At 44.9% G+C, this 23,118-nt stretch overlaps 1 protein-coding gene across 1 annotated transcript in view; it reads left to right on the forward strand.

Moving 5' to 3' along the window:
- The window catches only part of adamts3 (ADAM metallopeptidase with thrombospondin type 1 motif, 3), a gene marked incomplete at its 3' end in the record, with an annotated part of 357,741 nt that overhangs the window by 173,525 nt on the left and 161,098 nt on the right, over positions 1-23,118 (forward strand). The window contains exon 6 of the mRNA XM_084307667.1: positions 11,584-11,667. Within this exon, the coding sequence (XP_084163793.1) occupies positions 11,584-11,667 (84 nt within the window). The remainder of the gene's footprint in view (positions 1-11,583; positions 11,668-23,118) is intronic.

Raw genomic sequence — 23,118 nt, forward strand, 5'->3', positions numbered from 1 at the left:
TCATTTGCTCTCTCTCACAAATACAAACACATGTACATGCACATGCACACACACACACACACACACACACACACACATGCATGCACACGCGCGCACACACACACACCCACACACACACACACACACACACACACACACACACACACACACACACACACACACACACACACACACACACACACACACACACAAATTGTGTTGAAACAATTCACTACCAGCATTATCATCAACAACATGGTCGTCAGCTGCAGTTGTCTTCTAGTGGAATGCAGTTGATGGATATTTTCACAGACCCTTAATGTACAACAATGCGCACGCACACACACACACACACACACACGTAATCTAGTATATTTACTGTATCTATTGTGGTACTTGCCCTTACCTTCAATCTAGTAAGACCCAATGTCTTTTAAAGGAGCACTTCATCCCACAATGATCGTTTGTATGACTCACTCACCTTGTGATGCCTTGGATTTTATTTTCTTCTTGCATGTCTCTGCGGTGAACATAGAATCGAAAAAAACTGTAGAAATACTTCATCAAAACAGCAGTTTACAAATGCTCACAACTTGCGCAGTATGATAGAATAGAATAGAATATAATAGAATAGAATAGGCGGTTAGGTGGCGTAGCGGAGATTGCGTTCGTCACCAACCCCGGAGACGCTAGGATTCGCCTGTTCGAATCCAGCTCACAGCTCTGGGGTTGTCACCAGCTTGGCTGGCCGTTCACACTAATACAATTGGCAGTATTAGAGGGTGGGAGAAGCTGGCGGGGTGGGTCCGGGGTCGTTGTAAACAGCGACTCCTACAGTTCGGTCGGGGCGCCTGCTAAGCGCGGATGGGACCTGAGTGGGATAGTGTGATCCTTCCACACGCTACGCCCTCTCAGAGAATATCCGCGCTGCCAAGTGAAAAGAAGCGGTGATTGGCTGGACGTGTGTCAGAGGAAGCACGTGGTAGCCTCCACTCTCCCAGACCGACTGTGGGGGGTAAGTGCGCAGCGACCAGGAAGGGGATTGGGAATTGGCATACGACTAACATTGGGATGGGAGAAAATCGGAGGAAAATGGAGGGGGAAAAAGATAAAAAAAATAAAATAAAATAAAATAGAATAGAATATACAGAATAGAAATACTTTTATTATTCCGTGGAAAATTTGACACTGCAAATCGCTCAACATTTAAACATTTAGACAGGACAGGTCACGAATTAGAATAATAACACAAATCAAATAAGTTGCCTAGGATAAGAGTAGAGTAAAATAGAATAAAATGAAATAAAATATACAGAAATAAATCCAAGTCTCATGTATCCAGTCATATGTTTAGTACTAATTAAATTACAGGGTGAGTAATTGATTATTATTATAATTGTTGGGTGAAGTGCTTAAAGGAACCATCACATACACTAGTGAAATAGACATTTAGGGAGCGGCAGGCCAACGTTCCACACAACCTCAGAGCCACACCGTCCAGACAAACACAACCTCAGAGCTACAGCATCCTCAGACAAACACAACCTCAGAGCTTCAGCGTCCAGACAAACACAACCTCAGAGCTACAGCGTCCAGACAAACACAACCTCAGAGCTACAGCATCCAGACAAACACAACCTCAGAGCTTCAGCGTCCAGACAAACACAACCTCAGAGCTACAGCGTCCAGACAAACACAACCTCAGAGCCACAGCGTCCAGACAAACACAACCTCAGAGCTACAGCGTCCAGAAAAAACACAACCTCAGAGCCACAGCGTCCAGACAAACACAACCTCAGAGCCACAGCGTCCAGACAAACACAACCTCAGAGCTACAGCATCCTCAGACAAACACAACCTCAGAGCTTCAGCGTCCAGACAAACACAACCTCAGAGCCACAGCGTCCAGACAAACACAACCTCAGAGCCACAGCGTCCAGACAAACACAACCTCAGAGCTACAGCGTCCAGACAAACACAACCTCAGAGCTACAGCGTCCAGACAAACACAACCTCAGAGCCACAGCGTCCAGACAAACACAACCTCAGAGCTACAGCGTCCAGACAAACACAACCTCAGAGCCACAGCGTCCAGACAAACACAACCTCAGAGCCACAGCGTCCAGACAAACACAACCTCAGAGCCACAGCGTCCAGACAAACACAACTGTCGTGACAATATAATATACAGTCATTTCAGTGAAATATATCATAATTTAGCCACGCTGTCTTTCTGTCTCTTCCTCAATCTCCTGATTCACTCTCTGTTATTCTGATCCTCTCTCTCTCCCTCCCTCCCTCTCCCTTTCTCCTTCTCTCTCTATCTTTATCCATCACCCCCTCCCCTCTCTCCCCCCCTCTCTCTCCCCCCTCTCTCTCCCTCTCTCCCCCTCTCTCTCTCCCCTCTCTTTCAGAATATTCATTTTGGGGATCAATGGCTTTACAGTTACTATGCGTAAATGCTGAATGATCTAATGACTACACACTACATAGGAATTATCTAATGACTACACACTACATAGGAATTATATGACAGAATTTCTTTGTCATGTGTTGAAACACTTTGAAGAATGGCCCTGAACTAAAGGCATTAGTGCAGTGATGCCATTTTATCCATTACCCTAATGAAAAGAGACATTACAAAAAACAATTTATAGTGATTAAAGTGTTTTTCAGTGGGTAATTTCACAGAGCTGTTTATGAAACCGTTATTTGAATGGACGATTAAGTGGTTCAGTTATTAATTTGAAATTGATATAGAAATTATCTAATATAAACATACAAGTTTGTAAATAGATTTGCAAATTGGCCTTTAACACTATGACGACCGGCGGGGCCCGGCGATTTAGGCCTCAGGACAGCAGAAAGTAAACAAACCGATGTACTTTCTAAGAGCTTTATATATCATTTATAGTATTGCTATCTGTCCATTCTCATTGTCACTTGAGTGCATAAACCGTGCCTTCATAATGGCTTAAAGAAAATAAAAATCCATCGGTTGGTTGTCATTTTATAGCGTCGTGAATATAAGGTTTATCGCACTTTTCGTCTCGTCTTTTTTCCCGGGAGCTAGATAATAGGCTAAACGTTGGCGCCGTTATATCAAACGCCATTTCTGCTGTATATATACGAATGAAATAAAACAAACTGCGTAGCATCCGGACTATTACAGAGCATCTATGGATGAAATGGGGGCGGCGGGGAACGCCGTTTACTATTATTGATTACCAATACAGTGTGCGTTCAATATAGCATTTTCATTGACCGATCACGTTACGTTATAAAACAATGTCCAATCCAGCTGTAATTTGGGGTAATATTATCCTACCGTCAGGCCATGTGATCGCCGGCAGCATTTCCTCACCAGTCATCGGATTCTGGTAGATCGATATGCACATTGGCTAATCATAAATCCCATTATTCCACGCTGAAAAAAACGCTCGCCAAACTGATCCAAGATGGAGGATGTTCGGCTGGGATCAAGGAACTATGATCCGCCCACAGAACTGTACTTTTTAATTTTTTTTTATTCACATAATGATACTGCAGTGGAGCGATGGCGCCCCTAAGCGGGTCTGGCCGGTACTGCATGTTTCAAAAATCAAATATGTGAAAAGATGCTGGTAGTGGATCGGGTACCTAAGAAGCGTTATAAATATGGAATAAAACAATAACAACTCGTCACGTATATACTCGTGGCTCTGGTCCACAACGCTCTTTTTCGAAACACGTATATACTCGTTCTCGGACGGCATAGTGTTAACAAGACTTAATGTAGTGACTTTTTTTTTATTGTTTTATTGTGGATCCCCATTAGTCTACACCAAAGTGAGACTACTCTTCCTGGGGTCCAAACATTAAAAATACAAACACACACAAAAAAAGTAAAATTAAAATATAAAACCACAAACATTGAAGTACTCACAAGAAAACATCACAACGAACAAAACAGTGAATAAAAGCTCACTCAATATTCATAAGTTAGATATCACAATTCTCAACCATAAAATACAAATGACATATTCAGTCCATAAGAACAAAACAGATCAAAATCATATATATGATTTGAACTCATATTATAGCATAACTTTTCTCAAGTCACCGATCACCTTTATATTTCCATACTAATTTCTAAAATTTGATCATAAAATATAAATGCCACATTTATCTTTATTACTTCAAAGATTCAAAGACATATTGATGGGACCATAGATTTATGACCTGTCCCTCTCTTGGATGCATGGCTTTGACTATACAGATTATTATTTGTGCAGGTTACTGTGTAGCTGCTCTAACCTGTTAACATGGTCACTGTGTAGCTGCTCTAACCTGTTAAGATGATCACTGTGTAGCTGCTCTGACCTGTTAACATGGTCACTGTGTAGCTGCTCTAACCTGTTAACACATTGCCCGCCGGGCATTGTACCCATCTAATGCCCCTCTCTGCCAGCGCTATAAGTCTATGGAGTGGCTCACCTTCTTTGCAGGGCTATAACTTTTTAAATTGTATTGCTATATTGACATTACTATGGCCCATTCAACATCGATTATCTATCATTCAGGATGTGGGAACGTTATACTTTTTCATTCATACATTCATACAAAAATACCTTCTAGAATATAAGTGTGTTTTTATCGTTTTCTGCAGTAATTCCTAGAACGTGAGTTATAGGCCTAAACGCATATATAGATTATCGATTGCCGTTTCCCCCCTATACACGCTATATTAAAAAATTGAACTGTATATGATCGGTATACGTTATGCTTCATCATGCGTGAAGGAAAGGGGGGGGGGGTCGTTTATAATTCCTTGATCGTCAGTAAATGCTTTAGTATGGGTGGATATATTGATCAGATGGTTTGCAAACAAGGAAACTCCCAATTGGGTTGAAAATAACATTAGTGTCCTCTTACCGTGCGTCAAAGAGACTGGCGGCGAAAGATCCCAGGTATACGACGCCGATCGCCTAGGTCCATTTCCGGTTTGTATGTCGCAATAAACGCCGAAATCATATTGATTATTAAGTTTAGAAAGCGATCCATTATGTACATTGTGTCTGTCGGGAGTCATGCAACAATATCTGACCGCCGGATGAATTTAATAGACGCACAGCCCCCATATCCTGTCGGCGAGTGTAACTCGCCCAACCATCCACCAGGCGGCGGTATTGAGCCGTCGTTGCCTTCACCTTTAGGGTCCAGCTGGAGCGTCGCGGGTGTATATATGAATTATGAATGCCATGGCGAAAAAATTAAATATTGATCTCAAAATCAGACACAGATGCAAAAAATTACATATTCGGTGACGGCACACCTGACCAGACAGATGAAAACATATTAGATGACGCGTGACGGCACACCTAACCAGACACAGATCAAAACATATTAGGTGACAGCTCACCTGACCAGATCAAAGCATATTAGGTGACAGCGCACCTGACCAGATCAAAACATATTAGGTGACAGCGCACCTGATCAGATCAAAACATATTAGGTGACAACGCACCTGACCAGATCAAAACATATTAGGTGAAGGTGACAAGGACTGTTGCCAGACATCGACCTAGAACTAATAGGAACCCAAGTAGGACAATAACACTACCTTATGCATACTGCACCTTATGTGGATACTGTGATACTGTGAATAATGAATAATGTATATTTCAGTTAGTTAGATAGTAAATTATAACACTACCTTATGCATACTGCACCTTATGTGACACTGTGAATACTGTGAATATATATTTCAGTTAGTTAGATAGTAAATTATATTGACCTATTTGTTTACACTGCTTGTGTTGTTTTCACTACCTGTACCCCCCCCCTTCCCCCATGCTGCTATGATGCCTGAATTTCCCCAAGGGGATCAATAAAGGAATATCTTATCTTATCTTAAAAGGAAAGATGAAATTACCTACCTGGGTTCCATCCTAGAGGAAAATCTTTCCTGTGACAAAATGGGATCCAATGTAATAAAACTAAGTCAACCAACAAACTAGATTCTTGTACCGGATCTCCTCTCTGGTAAACAAGAATACCTTGAAGACTCTAACAGGAGCACTCATTCAAGGGTACTACGACTATGCTTGCACCTCATGTATAACTGAGGTGCAAACAAATTTATAACTTTTTTTTAATAAAAGAAAAATCGTCATAACTTAGAAATGAGATTGCATAGGTCTATGAATCGATATCGCGATTTTGTTTTGATTAATTGCCCAGCCCTACTGTGTACAGTAAGTTAGCTTGGTGATCATCATTGTGATGTAATATAAGCTAAGCTAAAAGGTAGCTAACAAATTGGCTAGCTACTGTTAGCATACAAGCTTTTACAAACACTGTACTTACTTTTTCATCCACAACTTTTGTTGTGATCCAGATGCATAAGTCCTCTCCATGTTGCTGATTTATACTTCGGTCCTTTGGTGCAAAGTTTCATTTAGCCTACAGTGCTACTGCCACAGTAATGTTACTGACTGGGCTCTCCAAGCCCTCTCAAAGCAGGAAATAGGAAATGGTGTTCTCTGATTGGTGTAAAAAAAAGTGTCAGAACTGTCAATCATTCAAGCCCATTAAAATGTATGAGTGAGGTTTAGTCTCACTACCCGCCTTTTTTTAAACTCAAATACCCTATTTTGATTGGATAATTATATTCTTAAGCCCAACCTGTGCACCTATTTTAGCACTGAGTAATTGACATCTGGCCATTACTGCAGTTATGGGATCAGGCCAGATCAGAGAGCTCAGAGCTGTCACTTGGACATTTTTGAAGAAGAAAAATTCACTGGCATTGTTTTTTTTCACAGAGGAAAACATTTCTAATAAAAATAATATTAATAATAATAATAATAATAATAATAATAATAATAATAATAATAATAATAATAATACTAATAATAATAATAATAATAATAATAATAATAATAATAATAATACTAATAATAATAATAATAAATATATATATATTAATAATTTTTTTTTCTTCTTTCTGTATATTACTCTTTCTGTATATTACTAGTGAAGCACTGCCTCACTAGTAGTCATGCAATAACCTCCACTGCTGTGTAGCTGCTCTAACCTGTTAACATGTGTAGCTGCTCTAACCTGTTAACATGGTCACTGTGTAGGGGCATAGGGTGATATTGAGGGGTGTAGGGGTGATATTGAGGGGCATAGGGGTGATATTGAGGGGTGTAGGGGTGATGTTGAGGGGCATAGGGGTGGTGTTGAGGGGCATATGGGTGGTGTTGAGGGGCATAGGGGTGATATTGAGGGGTGTAGGGGTGATGTTGAGGGGCATATGGGTGGTGTTGAGGGGCGTAGGGGTGATATTGAGGGGCATAGGGGTTGTGTTGAGGGGCATAGGGGTGATATTGAGGGGCGTAGAGGTGATGTTGAGGGGCATAGGGGTGGTGTTGAGGGGTGTAGGGATAATATTGAGGGGTGTAGGGGTGATGTTGAGGGGCATAGGGGTGGTGTTGAGGGGCATATGGGTGATATTGAGGGGTGTAGGGGTGATGTTGAGGGGCGTAGGGGTGATATTGAGGGGGAGTAGAGGTGGTGTTGAGGGGTGTAGGGGTGATATTGAGATGCGTAGAGGTGATATTGAGGGGTGTAGGGTGATGTTGAGGGGCGTAGGGGTGATATTGAGGGGTGTAGGGATGATGTTGAGGGGCGTAGGGTGGATATTGAGGGGGAGTAGAGGTGGTGTTGAGGGGTGTAGGGGTGATATTGAGATGCGTAGAGGTGATATTGAGGGGTGTAGGGTGATGTTGAGGGGCGTAGGGTGGATATTGAGGGGCGTAGAGGTGGTGTTGAGGGGTGTAGGGGTGATATTGAGGGGTGTAAGGGTGATGTTGAGGGGCATATGGGTGGTGTTGAGGGGCGTAGGGGTGATATTGAGGGGCATAGGGGTGATATTGAGGGGTGTAGAGGTGATGTTGAGGGGCATAGGGGTGGTGTTGAGGGGTGTAGGGATGATATTGAGGGGTGTAGGGGTGATGTTGAGGGGCATAGGGGTGGTGTTGAGGGGCATATGGGTGATATTGAGGGGCGTAGGGGTGATGTTGAGGGGCGTAGGGGTGATATTGAGGGGGAGTAGAGGTGGTGTTGAGGGGCATATGGGTGATATTGAGGGGCGTAGGGGTGATGTTGAGGGGTGTAGGGGTGATATTGAGATGCGTAGAGGTGATATTGAGGGGTGTAGGGGTGATGTTGAGGGGCGTAGGGTGGATATTGAGGGGTGTAGAGGTGGTGTTGAGGGGTGTAGGGGTGATATTGAGATGCGTAGAGGTGATATTGAGGGGTGTAGGGGTGATGTTGAGGGGCGTAGGGTGGATATTGAGGGGCGTAGAGGTGGTGTTGAGGGGTGTAGAGGTGATATTGAGGGGCGTAGGGGTGGTGTTGAGGGGTGTAGAGGTGATATTGAGGGGCGTAGGGGTGGTGTTGAGGGGTGTAGAGGTGATATTGAGGGGTGTAGGGGTTATTTGAGGGGTGTAGGGTGGATATTGAGGGGCGTAGGGGTGATATTGAGGGGCATAGTGGTGATGTTGAGGGGCATAGGGGTGGTGTTGAGGGGCATAGGGCTGGTGTTGAGGGGTGTAGGAGTGATATTGAGGGGCGTATGGGTGGTGTTGATGGGTGATGGGGGTGATATTGAGGGGTGTAGGGGTGGTGTTGAGGGGCGTATGGGTGATGTTGAGGGGTGTAGGGGTGATGTTGAGGGGCATAGGGGTGATGTTGAGGGGCGTAGAGGTGATGTTGAGGGGTGTAGGGGTGGTGTTGAGGGGCGTAGAGGTGATGTTGAGGGGTGTAGGGGTGGTGTTGAGGGGTGTAGGGGTGATGTTGAGGGGCGTAGAGGTGATATTGAGGGGCGTAGGGGTGATGTTGAGGGGTGTAGAGGTGATGTTGAGGGGCGTAGAGGTGATATTGAGGGGCGTAGGGGTGGTGTTGAGGGGTGTAGGGGTGATGCTGAGGGGCGTAGGGGTGATGCTGAGGGGCATAGGGGTGATGTTGAGGGGTGTAGGGGTGGTGTTGAGGGGTGTAAGGGTGATGTTGAGGGGCGTAGAGGTGATATTGAGGGGCGTAGAGGTGATGTTGAGGGGTGTAGGGGTGGTGTTGAGGGGCGTAGAGGTGATATTGAGGGGCGTAGAGGTGATGTTGAGGGGTGTAGGGGTGGTGTTGAGGGGTGTAGGGGTGATGTTGAGGGGTGTAGGGGTGATGTTGAGGGGTGTAGGGTTGGTGTTGAGGGGTGTAGAGGTGATATTGAGGGGCATAGAGGTGATGTTGAGGGGCGTAGAGGTGGTGTTGAGGGGCGTAGGGGTGGATATTTAGGGGCGTAGAGGTGGTGTTGAGGGGTGTAGGGGTGGTGTTGAGGGGTGTAGAGGTGGTGTTGAGGGGCGTAGAGGTGATGTTGAGGGGCGTAGAGGTGGTGTTGAGGGGCGTAGGGGTGGATATTTAGGGGCGTAGAGGTGGTGTTGAGGGGTGTAGGGGTGGTGTTGAGTGGTGTAGAGGTGGTGTTGAGGGGTGTAGGGGTGGTGTTGAGGGGTGTAGAGGTGGTGTTGAGGGGCGTAGAGGTGATGTTGAGGTGATGTTGAGGGGTTAACTATTCGATCTAACTATTGCACCGCTGCAACTAGAAACACTGGCCTGGCCTGCTTCTAAGTTCAGTGGCCTGACTACATTAAAAAAAATATTTTTTAATTTATTTGTAATTTTTTTGGAAATCATCTGGCGACCCCTCCACGGCGGCTCGCGGCCCCTCTACTAGCCCCTCTAACCAGACCACCTCCACGGCGGCTCGCGGCCCCTCTACTAGCCCCTCTAACCAGACCCCTCCACGGCGGCTCGCGGCCCCTCTACTAGCCCCTCTAACCAGACCACCTCCACGGCGGCTCGCGGCCCCTCTACTAGCCCCTCTAACCAGACCACCTCCACGGCGGCTCGCGGCCCCTCTACTAGCCCCTCTAACCAGACCCCTCCACGGCGGCTCGCGGCCCCTCTACTAGCCCCTCTAACCAGACCACCTCCACGCTGTGTCTCTCTCCTCCATTAGACCACCTCCTGTCCCTCCGCTGTGTGGGATGACGCTGTGCGCCGAGGCAGATGAGCTTGCAGTGAAATCACTGGCCTAAAAAAAATTAGACACTATTGTGACACTATATTCCGGCCTGTGCCTTCCCTACTGTGCCAATGTAAGCCCTCCCGGTGGACCAGCGAGGTCTGCTAAACGTACGTACAGGGGCGCAGGCCCAGGAGCAGGTCGAGCAGTTGATTTGTTCACTGATGTGATAACGTGCGGCCTCTTGATTTTTCCGGGGGGAAAGCAAACACAGTTTGTCGACGGCAGTCGGCTTTTACTCAGAAAAGAAGTGATGTGTGACACCTATGACGGATGGTGGGCAGAGTTAATCTCCTTTAGCTGTGTAGTTGATGGATCCCTGGCAAACATCAACACCGTTTTAAGATATAATGTCCTCCATTAGCTGTATCTTTCCACACATGTGTCCCGACCCTTCTAGTGACCACCGCTTCCACCCTAGGAAGCTGACATTTGGCATGGAGGTCAAGTGTGTGTGTGTGCGTGTGTGTGTGTGTGCGCACGCGTGTGTGTGTGTGTGTGTGTGTGTGTGTGTGTGTGTGTGTGTGTGTGTGTGTGTGAATGCATGCATGCATGCGTGGATGAATGTGTATGTGTAGATTAATGTGTGCGTGTAGATGAATGTGTTTGTGTGTAGATGAATGTGTATACACGGTCACAGCAAAATACGGATTGCCGCTTTTTCCCCCTGAAGGCATTAACGACTGTTGACAATTCTCACATGAGCTCATATCCTCGTAAACGTTCATATCAGGCGATTGTCGTTAGGTACCAGAAAGAACATCAAATAAAATAACATGTGTCGTGTCGTGTGATCTGAGTTAGCCAATCGCCTCTGGCTCTGAGGCAGAAAACGAGCAGATGTTTTTCTCATATGGGGGTGAAGACTCCTTGGCCTTCAGGTTCCTTTGTTATTCTCTCATGCATGACACGGTCTCTTCCTCCAATTCCTCCTATTCCTCCTTTATCAACATGAATAATAATCCTATTGTACTGTTAGCAGAACATTCATATTCTTTCTGATGACTGGTGACCTAACATCACGTTGAATTGGTAAACAACTTCATTCAATTAGAATATCATTACTTCAAAGGTTCATTATCAATGTGAGAAACATGCTATGAATTACAAGGAGAGGACTTTCTATTATTTGAGTCAAGCTGACTCAGATCAACATCTGTCCAGTATCAATCAAACAGAGATCAGTACAGTACAGGGATATTTGTGTTATTGACAGTCTTTATGGTGGTCTCTGTCTGTCTGTCTGTCTGTCTGTCTGTCTGTCTGTCTGTCTGTCTGTCTGTCTGTCTGTCTGTCTGTCTGTCTGTCTGTCTGTCTGTCTGTCTGTCTGTCTGTCTGTCTGTCTGTCTGTCTGTCTGTCTGTCTCTCTCTCTCTCTCATTGTTAATGACACAGTGCCAACCGTGTTTGACTCACAAACTCAGACAGATATGCCACTCGTGTTGTCGTGTGTGTGACGTGTATATATGTGTGTGTGCCCTACAGGTGAATGAGATCTACCATGACGAGTCTCTGGGTGCCCATATCAACGTGGTGCTGGTGAGGATGATCATGCTGGGATATGCCAAGGTGAGTTCAGAGGTCAACATGTCCTCCACTTAACAACTGTTTAGTCAATGTATCTACTTTCACTGCTTACCAGATGTGGTTACACAAAGTAACTCATTCCACATGGGAGAAAAAACATAAAAAAACAAAACAACGAATGGACTAACAAAGTATTGATAGAACGTTGCTAAATGTGCAACATCTATCAAAATGAGTCTATTTAGTCTTAGTCTAAATTGACCAATTCATTGACTAAGTCGACCAATTAATTGAAGTCGACTCATTCTGATAGATGTTTTCTTAGGCAGCTAGAGTTACACTTGTCAATAGAGCAGTGAGGTTCCACTGGGATGTCCCCCCATGGCATGAATTATTACACCCATACCGTACTGTGTAGGAGTAGGTTCACTCTTTGGCAGAGGTAATTATTTTCTAATCTTTGAGAAAATGTGTTTTATGCCATCATGTCCATGGTAGCCACTAGGGATGTGCGATTAATCAAGTTTCAATTTCAATTAACTGGTCTCACGCAAAACCAATTATTTCCACAGCTTTTATTTCAGAGTAGGTATGTGGAATTAATTAAAATGATGATGAATCTGCAAGCTAATCATACATATTGGGTTTCAATTAATTAATAATTAAAATAACCAGCAGGAGTTTAGCAATTCTAGGTTAAACTGGGCCTGGACTTGGATAACTAATGTGGGGCACAAAACATATATCTCACCTCAGTATCTCTTTCTATCGCAGCCTTTATAATGTTGCGTTCTGGTTTCAGAATAGGTATGCTGAATTAGCAACAATTCTCTTGATAAAGTCAAATTGGATGCAACCGAATAATGCTGGTCAGAGTCGACTGAAAATGTATGAGCTTTTAAAAGTGAAATTACTTTTTTTTTTTTTTATATATATATATATATAAAAAGTACAGCTGAAGGCTAAAAACTGTGTCCTCCTCCAATGGCCCAAGAAAGCAGGGTTAGGCTGTTGACTAAGAACACGATGCAGGTGCAGATAACACTCTTACAATTGATAAGCGAGTTCAGTCTGGGGGCACCATGGATTACATGGTAGAGAATATGTCTCAGCGTTTGGAATGACACCTGACTCTGAACACAATGCGGTTTTCCACAGGGGAAAACAGGGGGAAGACACAGACACTGATGTACAGTTAATGCATTTTCAGGCCAAGAGCGACACAGCGATGGCCAGGGTTTCAATAGAACTTCTATCATCCAGTCCTGTCTTTAAGGAACATGCAGACATTATGGGAAACATGTTTACCCTCTTGTGCTAAACTAGCTTAGCTTAGCACAAATGAATGGAAGTGGATACAGATTAGCTAGCCTAGCTTGAAACTCTGGTAGATATGTTTTTGGCCAACAGCTAGGCTAGCTGGTCCGTATCCACTTCCAGTACAATAGGCTATATTCCAGTAGTAGGTACCCCCATAAATCTGTATAGGATCAATTAGAAATTAAACATTACGATACTAGAATACTATAAAATATACGACAAAAAAGGACACGTTAGAAATAATAGCTGGTGTCAAATAAAGGACAAATGCTGCAATCACAAAATGGTTAGGAAACGTTAGACGTACGTAGAACCTACTTACTGGTTACAGGAGTCTTCAATAACGTTTGAATGGTAATCCATTTTGTGAATACATTTGTCATACCATACTTCAAAGTCGTAGGTCAGAAGTTCCCAGTTGGGAGGTCAAAATTACGACCTCAGTGCATTCCAATGTCCAGCTTGGAAATACAGAGGGAGAAACCATAGATACTGTATACCATTTATATATCTTATGATCTTATGAGAATCTAAGAGTGAAGCATGTGCCCCTGCATGAGGCAGGTGTTTGTGTGGCTGCTTTCTGAGAGCAATATACGCAGAGAACCTGTGTTGAATGAGAATCTAGCTTTCAATTGTCAACACTACACACTAATAAATCTATCTCTTTTATAGTGACATTTTATAGTGACATTTACGCCAGTCTGTCCTAGCCTCTTGGCTTGGCTACTTGTGTATGTGTGTGTGTGTGTGTGTGTGTGTGTGTGTGTGTGTGTGTGACCTTAACTTTCACTTTACTTCGAAATGAGTTTGTTATGTCCTTTTCTGTGTGGAGCTAGGTGACCTTGCTTGACTTCTGTGTGTACGTGGCTCTATTGTGAAATGTGTGAGGGGCTGTGTGTCTGCTGGTTGTGAAATGTGTCTTCATGGACAAAAGGAGAGACACAAGGACAGACACAGAGACGTACATACTGTATATTTAAGCATTACATCACACGCAGGAGTGGTTTGTGAAAAATAAACCATGCCTAGGCATGGTTTATTTTTCACAAATCACGACTGCAAGTGGTGTAATGCTTTTATACAACTGCCACATTCATCCAACCTTATTGCTATACAATAAACACACATTAATCGAAGATTTATTGAAAAAACCATCCGCCACAAAAAGTAGTTCCCACAACAACAAAAAAGTGAAGTTGCCTCCATGTGGAAGCAGCTCGGAAGTGCATCCAACTGTTCTCAGTAAGACATCCAGCAACATCCAGCAAACTAACACATCCAACTGTCTCTCAACTAAGACATCCAACGAACTAACACATCCAACTGTCTTTCACCTAGACATCCAACGAACTAACACATCCAACTGTCTTTCAACTAAGACATCCAACCAACTAACACATCCAACTTTTCTTTAGTTTTTAACCTACTTTATATAGAACTTCATTCTTAGATGCTTCTATAGAAAGTAGGTAAAACAAATTAAAAAAGTTTTCTTTGCCCTATAGGAAAAAAAAAAGTTTTCTTCGCCCTATTTTTTTATTTTATTTTTTAAACCTACTTTCTATAGAAGCAGCTGGGAGGTGCACTGTTTTAAGTGAGCGTGGGTTATTGAATTGATTGATTGCTGATTTTATTACTGTCCGCCTTGTTTCCAACTGGTTAAGTTTAGGCCCTCTTTCAAAGTTGGTTTGGAAGGAGTTTGGAACCAGGGCTGGTGGTCTATCGCCCTGCTCTAAAGACAAACTCTAACCTTAACCAACTTCGAAAGAGGGCCTAAACTTAACCAGTTGGAAACCAGGCGGACAGTAATAAAATTAGCAATCAATCAATCAATCAATCAATTCAATAGGCCATGCTCACTTAAAACAGCGCAGCACAGGGGCGGCTATGTGGCGTAGTGGGCAAGGCGCTCGCCACGAATGCGGAGACGCTGGGCTCGCCTGTTCGAGCCCAGCGCTCCACATTGCTTTCAGTTTAGCTGGTCGTTCATACTAATACACATTGGCCGTATTAGGGGGTGGGAAACTGATGGGTGGGGATCGGTCGTTGTGGACAGCGACTCCTACAGGTCGGTTGGTGCGCCTGCGCAGTAGAATCAGGAAGTGTCGGGGGCAGCGTGAGCCTCCCACGCGTTACTCCTCGCCACTGAGAGATCGAGCTGCGCAGGTGAAAAGATGCGACTGCTGTTACCTCAAGTACCGGAGGGGACTTGTGCTATGTATGACTTAGTCCACATTGCAGCCGGCTTGTGGGAGGCAAGAAACAGCGTTCGTGACAGGGGAGGGTTGAATTGGATGATACGAAATTGGGATGGGAGAAAATATAGAAAATGGGAGAAAAAGTGGATCAAAAAAAAAAAAACAGCGCAGCACCCAGCTGCTTCTATGTCTCTCAGTCTGACTCTCCTCCGCCGTTGCAGACAGGAGTGTGTGTGTGTGTGTGTGTGTGTGTGTGTGTGTGTGTGTGTGTGTGTGTGTGTGTGTGTGTGTGTGTGTGTGTGTGTGTGTGTGTGTGTGTGTGTGTGTGTGTGTGTGTGTGTGTGTGTGTGTGTGTGTGTGTGTGTGTGTGTGTGTGTGTGTGTGTGTGTGGGTGGGTGGGTGGGTGGGTGGGTGGGTGGGTGGGTGTGGGTGGGTGGGTGGGTGGGTGTGGGTGTGTATGCGAGTGAGTGTGCCAGACAGTGTGAGAGAGTGAGCTCAGCAGTCAGGGGCAATGAAGGGGAAGAAAAAAAAGAAAAATTCAAAAAGAAATTGCAATTGATCAATCAATCAATCCACGCAATTTTTATTTTGTTCCAGAATGACTCATGACCCATCAATTACACAATACAACATTGTGTAAGAGACTAAGGCATTCGCCGTGACAGAATCGTTTTTTATTTAGTCGTTATGACGCTATCAACATATCCATTTGTAAAGATTATTGTCCGCCATCTTGTTTTTTTCAAAAAACTCGCACGCGGAGTGATAGTGATTCGGTTGTGGGCGGGTCCTGGGACCAAGAGCGTGGAATTATGACAGATACATACGTATAAATTGACTGTTTCAGCCAATCAGAATCGAGAAATTTGCATGCCGTTGTATAAGTGTTGATAATGTATAGGATTTTACGTAGATATGAACTGAGTTAAGGGGGCGGAGCTGAGCGATCATGGAGTAGACGTGTTTTCACATGAGCTCCCTTCTACCGTGCTGAATATACGTTTCTCCCCATTAGTCTTTATTTTATTTTTATTTGTTTTTTATCTGTTTGCTAGGTCGTCGTGTTTAGTATACATTCATCAACTTTTTTCGACTTTCTACGATGGCGGGGGTGGAAACCAGAGCCATGAAAGAGTTAGGCACGACACCGACACCGCCGAGCATGGCCGTACCGTCTCCCGCTGTCGGGGAGTTAAGCGAAGCTGTGCTCTTGGTCATGACCAAGCTACACGCAGACTCTGAGACACGCATCGCTGAAGCACAGAAGAAAGTACACGCAGACTCTGAGGCACGCATCGCTGAAGCACAGAAGCAAGTGCTGGCGGATTTCTGTATCAGCCTCCGTCGTGAGATATCAGAAGAAATACGGCTGGCGGTAGTCCCGCTGACAGACAAGATGGAGACGATTCACGCTGCCTCATCGGCTAATGCTAACGAACTAGCCATGCTAACGACGGAGGTATCATCGCAGTGTGAGAAGATGGCGGGTCTTGAATCCGCCCTGCTGGCTAGGCAGGCTGAAGTCAACAAACTACAGTCGGCGATGGAGGAGATGCAGTCCCGGGATAGACGCCACAACGTCAGGATTGTTGGAGTACCGGAGACCAGCGGTGAAGGCCGTCTCTCTGAGACCATGCCCGAACTGCTGCAGAAGATACTAGGGACGGACGTCCTCCCCTCGCCTCCTATCTGTGAGTCGGCTTACAGAGCGGGCAGGTTTTCTCCCGGCGTGAACAAAGAACCGAGGCCCATCATAGTCAAGCTGAACAGACTCCAACAAAGAGAAATCATCATGCGGTCGGCTCGTACCAGAAGGGGTACTCTGAGGTTTGGCGATCACAAAGTGGCCATTTTCGAGGACTTTACACCGGAGGTTCAAGCTCAGAGAGCCGAGTACAAGGTGGTCCTGACTAAGCTATGGAGACTAGGCCTGAGGCCCACGTTATTCGCTCCCGCGAAACTATCTGTGTTGGAGAAGGTCGGTGGTCAGCGTTTGTTTTGGTCGTTGGCTAAAGCGAAGGAATATCTCGCGAAGACACCCGAGTCTGTTGCTTGATATCTATGGAGGGTGAGTGACTTGGCGGTTTGGGCCTATATACATTGATTAGGTCGACTATTCACAAACACTTGCTGTCATGCCCAGACATGCTAACTGTCCTCTGCCCATCCAACTAGCGGGGCTTCCCAATGACTTCTGTTACTTGCTAAAGTTGACCTCATGGTCGTACTTGTGTATCGCCTCTTTGGAAGCTAACGAGCTAGCTGAACAATGTACATAGTAGGCTAACGTGCTATCCGGATTCGTCACTAGCTTACGCGCTAGCCTCGGGCTAGCCAGCGGGCTTCGACTATGGTCTGCGCTGAGACATTCGTTAATGGTTACGTATTTTGGTTGCTGTTGCTGTTCAAAGGGACATTGGTTTGCACAGTTCAAGAGTGACCGAGTCCCTAACTAACTTCTGGTATGCTTTTTATTTTTATATCCAGGTTGTTTTGAGCTTTGGTGATCCAAAGTAGATGCCAAGGTCGGTTGAATATGCATAAACAATATTTGATAACAGGTTGGGTCGGGTATGGCTTGCACTTAATGGCTATATGGTTATATGGCTTGCACTCTAGCCATTACCTCTCTTCCTTTCTTTTTTCTTTCCTACTGTCGCTGTTTTTATGTCATCTATATGCGCGATTTAAATGTGATCCGGTTCTACCTTGGACTAACTACTGACAAGCCTTAATTTTGTTTTGAATTTTCCGTGAGGCACTTATGCTATAACGTTGATACATTAATATGCAGACTCCAGGGTAGATGGTTACAGGTTGATGCTGAGTAATTATATAATAATTAGTGTCGCTGTTTTAAGGGCAATTGAATGAGCAATTAACCTGTGACCCGAACCTGCCTTGGACTATCGGCTGGGATGCTTTAATTTAATTTTGTATTGAATTTTCCTATATGTTTTAATGGCATTTGAATGAGCAATTTAAATGTGATTCGATCCTACCTTGGACTAACTGCTCCGACCGATATCTTTATTGAAACAATGTATGATGACAGGTGGTGTCAGGTGTTGCCTATTACCATCCCCGGATTGATTAATGAATGATTGTGTTTAATTCTAATCTTACATAGGTTGGGTCATTCAGCCGTTGTGCCTGATCAGAGGGACGGCTAAAGGGGTGCACTTTGACCATAACCTTTTTTTCCCTTCCTCCCTTTTTTTTTTTTTTTGTCATTGTTTAATTGACACTGTTCACACAATTTTGCACAATTAACCTGTGACCCGAACCTGCCTTAGACTATCGGCTGGGATGCTTTAATTTAATTTTGTATTGAATTTTCCTATACCTTTTTGGGCTATAACAATGTGATGTTGAAGCGCAGATTCCGAAATAGAGGGCTGCAGGTTGATGCGGAGTTATTATTTAATAATGGCTATTTTTACCATTATGGTTTTCTCATGTTGGGGCCAGGGCTCAGGTGGTTTTCGACCGATATCTTTATTGAATTTTATTTTATTATTATTTGTGTTTACTGGACTAGTGGGGGTTTACTCAGGGGTTTATCTAGAGGGGGGTGGGAGTGGGAAGCGTCTTATTGATCCATGTCTCTAGTGGGAAGTGATAGGAAGATGACCATCCTCAGTGGGTGGGGCATAGGGTGGGGATTGGAGAGTGGGTATAGAGGAACTTATAGTAGGACGGGTGGGTTAGGGTTTAGAGTAGAAGGAGGGGGGGTTGTAGCTGGGGTGGTATTTTTATGTGTTCTATGTACTGTTGTCTTATATATGTGTAAGTGTTCCTCCTCTGAACTCCTGGGATTGACCGTCCGGGCCCGCCGGGATCGGCACCTCTGTACTCAGCCTGGCTGCACGGGTATGTTCTCTACGCACTTATACAAGCTCGACCATGGCTAAATTGAATATTTTAATTTGGAACGCAGGAGGGCTTAACGCCCCACACAAGCGTGCCAGTGTCCTTTGGCTATTGAAGAGGAGAAATATTGACCTTGCTCTCCTTAGTGAGACGCATTTAATGGTAGGTGACGTGTCAAGACTGGCAAATCGGCAATATCACGTTATCTCCGCATCCTCAGCCGATGATAAGACGAAAGGAGTAGTCATAGTTACAAGACGTAACCTTGATATCAAAATCTTGGATGTATGGTCGGACACGGAGGGAAGGATTACTATAGCAAAAGTTGAATTCTTGCATAGGAAGATGGCTATAATAGCATTGTATGCTCCTAACACATTTGATTCAGCGTTCTATAATACAATCACGAAGAATATGTTGGAACTTAATGGATACGCTCTCATTGTGGGTGGCGATTTTAATGCGTGCTGGGATGCGGAGATGGATAGGTCTGGGCCCTCTGAAACGAGCGACCAGAAACGGGCCTCTAAGGCCCTCAGGATGTGGGCCAAAGACACGGGGCTCTCAGACCTCTGGCGCTTATGCAACCCCACCCTCAGAGATTACTCTCACCTGTCAGCCAGACACAAAAGCTTCTCTCGAATTGACTATGCATTCGCGTCCCCTAATATGTTTGATAGTTTCGATGTCTCATTGGTTCCCTTGGCTCTCTCAGACCACAAGGGGATTTTCCTTACGGCAACCTTTGGCAGGCTCTCCGCAAGAGCTCCCAGATGGCGTTTTAATTCGACCTTGCTAAAGAACGATGACTTCTGTTCTGAGTTCAGGAGTAAACTAGCTGAATTTTTGCAGATCAACGTTGGCACAGTAGAAGACCCTAGGGTCCTGTGGAACGCATTGAAAGGATTCATCAGGGGTCATGTCACACTATTTGCCTCCAATTTGCGAAAATCCCGGTCAAAAAAGCTAGAAGGACTGGAATCATTATATGCGGACCTATACGCATCCTTGCAAACTGACTATAATGAACGACTAAACACACAACGTAAGATAGTCAAAAAAGAAATAAACTCCATACTTAAACAACAGTCTGAGTTTTTGATACATAGGACAAGACAAAATTACTATTTTCACGGCTCCAGACCTAGCCATCTATTGGCAATGAAAATACGATCAAATGATCATTTCTCAGATATCCCCTCGATTAGGACGAGCCAGGGTGCAGTCACTACTGATTCGAAAAAGATCAATGACACTTTTAAAGAGTTTTACTCACAGTTATATAGCTCAGAGGGTAATCTGGATGACTCTAGATTTGAATCGTTCATTGGCGGGCTTGAGATACCCCACATTTCTGAGGAAGAGGCCAAGGAACTGGGGAGACCGATTACTCTCGTAGAATTGAGGGAGACTATTGTTGAAATGCAGAGGGGTAAGGCGCCAGGCTGGGATGGTATTCCACCCGAAGTGTATTTAGCTTTCTGGGACCAACTGGGTCCATTGATGCTCGATATGATCAATTACGCTATCGAACAAGGGGAGTTCTCAAGAGATGTCAATATGGCGTTGATTTCTTTACTTCTCAAAAAGGACAAAGATCCCAATGATTGTGGTAGCTATAGACCCTTGAGTCTTCTCGGGGCCGATTTAAAGGTGTTTGCCAAGGTGCTGGCCCGTCGCCTGCAGAGATTTATGTCTGTATTGGTACACTGCGATCAAACTGGTTTTATCCCGGGGCGTCTGGCTGCAGATAATCTTAGGAGGCTGTTGCATGTAATCGATAACAGTAAAGACAATACAACTCCATCCACAGTTCTGTCTTTGGATGCCATGAAGGCGTTTGACAGACTTGAGTGGTCATATCTGTGGAAGGTACTTGAGGTCATGGGTCTTGGAAAGAGTTTTATTCATATGATTAAAGTCCTGTATGCCTCGCCGTCTGCGATGATACTGACAGGCAAAAACTGTTCCACACTCTTTCCAGTCTCCAGATCTTCTAGACAGGGTTGCCCTCTGAGCCCGGGACTGTTCGCGCTTTCCCTCGAACCTTTGGCCCAATTTATTAGGCAATCGGAGGACATCGTCCCCATAATGGTCAACAATACTCCACACAAAATTGCTCTCTATGCGGATGACCTGCTGATTTTCATGGACGACCCCTCCCGGTCGGCCACAAAATTATTGAGGATAATCGACGACTTTGGTAAATTGTCAGGTTTTAAGATTAACTGGAACAAATCAGCCTGCCTACCTCTTAATGAACTGGCCAAGGCGGTACGACTACCAGCTGATATCCCCATAGTAGAACATTTCAAATACCTGGGCATAGAGATATTCCCCACGCTGAACCAAACTACTAAGTACAACTTCACGGGTACTTATGATAAAATACGCCAGGATCTAGACAGGTGGTCGTCCCTTCCTAACTCCTTACAAGCCCGGGCTTCCATAATCAAAATGAACATCCTGCCTAGGATAAATTTTATTAGCTCAATGCTCCCCCTGCCCCCTCCAATAGACCACTGGCGCAAGGTACAATCGATGGTATCTAAGTTTGTCTGGAATAACAAACGCCCGAGAATCAAAAGGGCTACTACTCAACGTAGGAAACAAGATGGGGGCCTCGCAATCCCTGATTTTAAACTGTATTTCTGGTCCTTTTCACTGAGACCTTTGATGTGCTGGCTAGACCCTGTAGAGGCTGTATCGTGGCGCTCCTTAGAAGCGGCGGCGGTGTCTCCGCTAAGATTACAGGATGTGGTGTACTCCACTGTCTCTATTGCGAGGTGCCGGCTGAGGTATGGACCGATCATAACTCACGTGATCCAAACGTGGCGTAATGTACAGAGGTCGTGTGGGGTTAAATGCCCTTGGCACCTGGACTCTCCAATTTTTAATAACCAGCAATTACTTGTTGGACACAAGCCGGTTAATATTCCTCAATGGCAAAGGAGGGGAGTGCATACTCTGGAGGATATTTATGATAAGAACGGCCTCCGTGCGTTTCAGGACTTAAGAGAATTTTATGATCTACCCGGCGAGTCCTTCTTTCTTTACCTTCAACTAAGGTCAGCACTGAGGGCGCATGGCGTACCGTGGGCTCAAGCCTTGCACCCACACCCCTTCCTCAGGCTCATAGTGGACAGGACGACATCCAGAGGGTTTGTCTCCGACTTTTATACGCTCTTAATTCAATCCACGTATAAAAATTTATCATTGGATACAATCTGGCGTGTGGATATACCGGAGTTGGACCCCGAGTTTGACTGGGATGATGTTTGGGCAAATGTGGCATTATCTTCCCGCAACCCCAATCACCAGCAAATTAATTTTAATTATATTCATAGGACCTATCTTACACCTAGGAAGCTATTTGCTATGGGACTGATAACCGACTCTCGGTGCACTTTGTGCTCTCAAAAGGCCACTGGCACTTATATGCATATGTATTGGGATTGCCCACCAGTGGCCCGCTTCTGGAGGTCAATAACGGACAAACTTTCAGATCTGTGTGGCTTAACTATCCCATTCACAGCTGTTACGCTACTCCTGAACGATATAACGACACTACCCGCGTCCGTACAACTGAAAAGGGTTGTCCTAGCGGGCGTCACAGCAGCGAAGAAGCTAATAGCAATGAGATGGAAGGAGCCTGAGAAGCTTACAATGATTAACTGGTCCCTAACTCTATTGGATGTGATTTATCTTGAGATATCCACGGCCCGGGTGATCGGGGTAGGGCAGGCTGGAATTGACCTGTGGTTCGCAGCAGCTGAGAAGGTAAAGACCGCAGTGTGCGGCTGAGCGGGGTTGGGGCGCTTGATCGGGGGGGTCCGGCGGTCTCTGGGGAGGGGGAGGAGGAAATGTCTTGTCTGTCTTGGTTTTTGTCTTGTCCTTCTTAACTTTGACTGGGGGGATTTTAGGGGGGGTTGGTATTTAGCTATTCTGCGCTATATGTCAACTCACATGCCATCTCCCCAAGAGACTAATATTGACAGACTGATTGACCTGTCAACCAACTTGGAGGAAGAATTTCTTTCTTCTTACACTTTACCTTCTGCAAGTTTGGCAGTCTTGAACATGTGTAAGGGACCTAGGC

The sequence above is a fragment of the Notolepis coatsorum genome (assembly GCF_963971535.1).
Source record: "Notolepis coatsorum genome assembly, chromosome: 2".
Taxonomy (NCBI): domain Eukaryota; kingdom Metazoa; phylum Chordata; class Actinopteri; order Aulopiformes; family Paralepididae; genus Notolepis; species Notolepis coatsorum.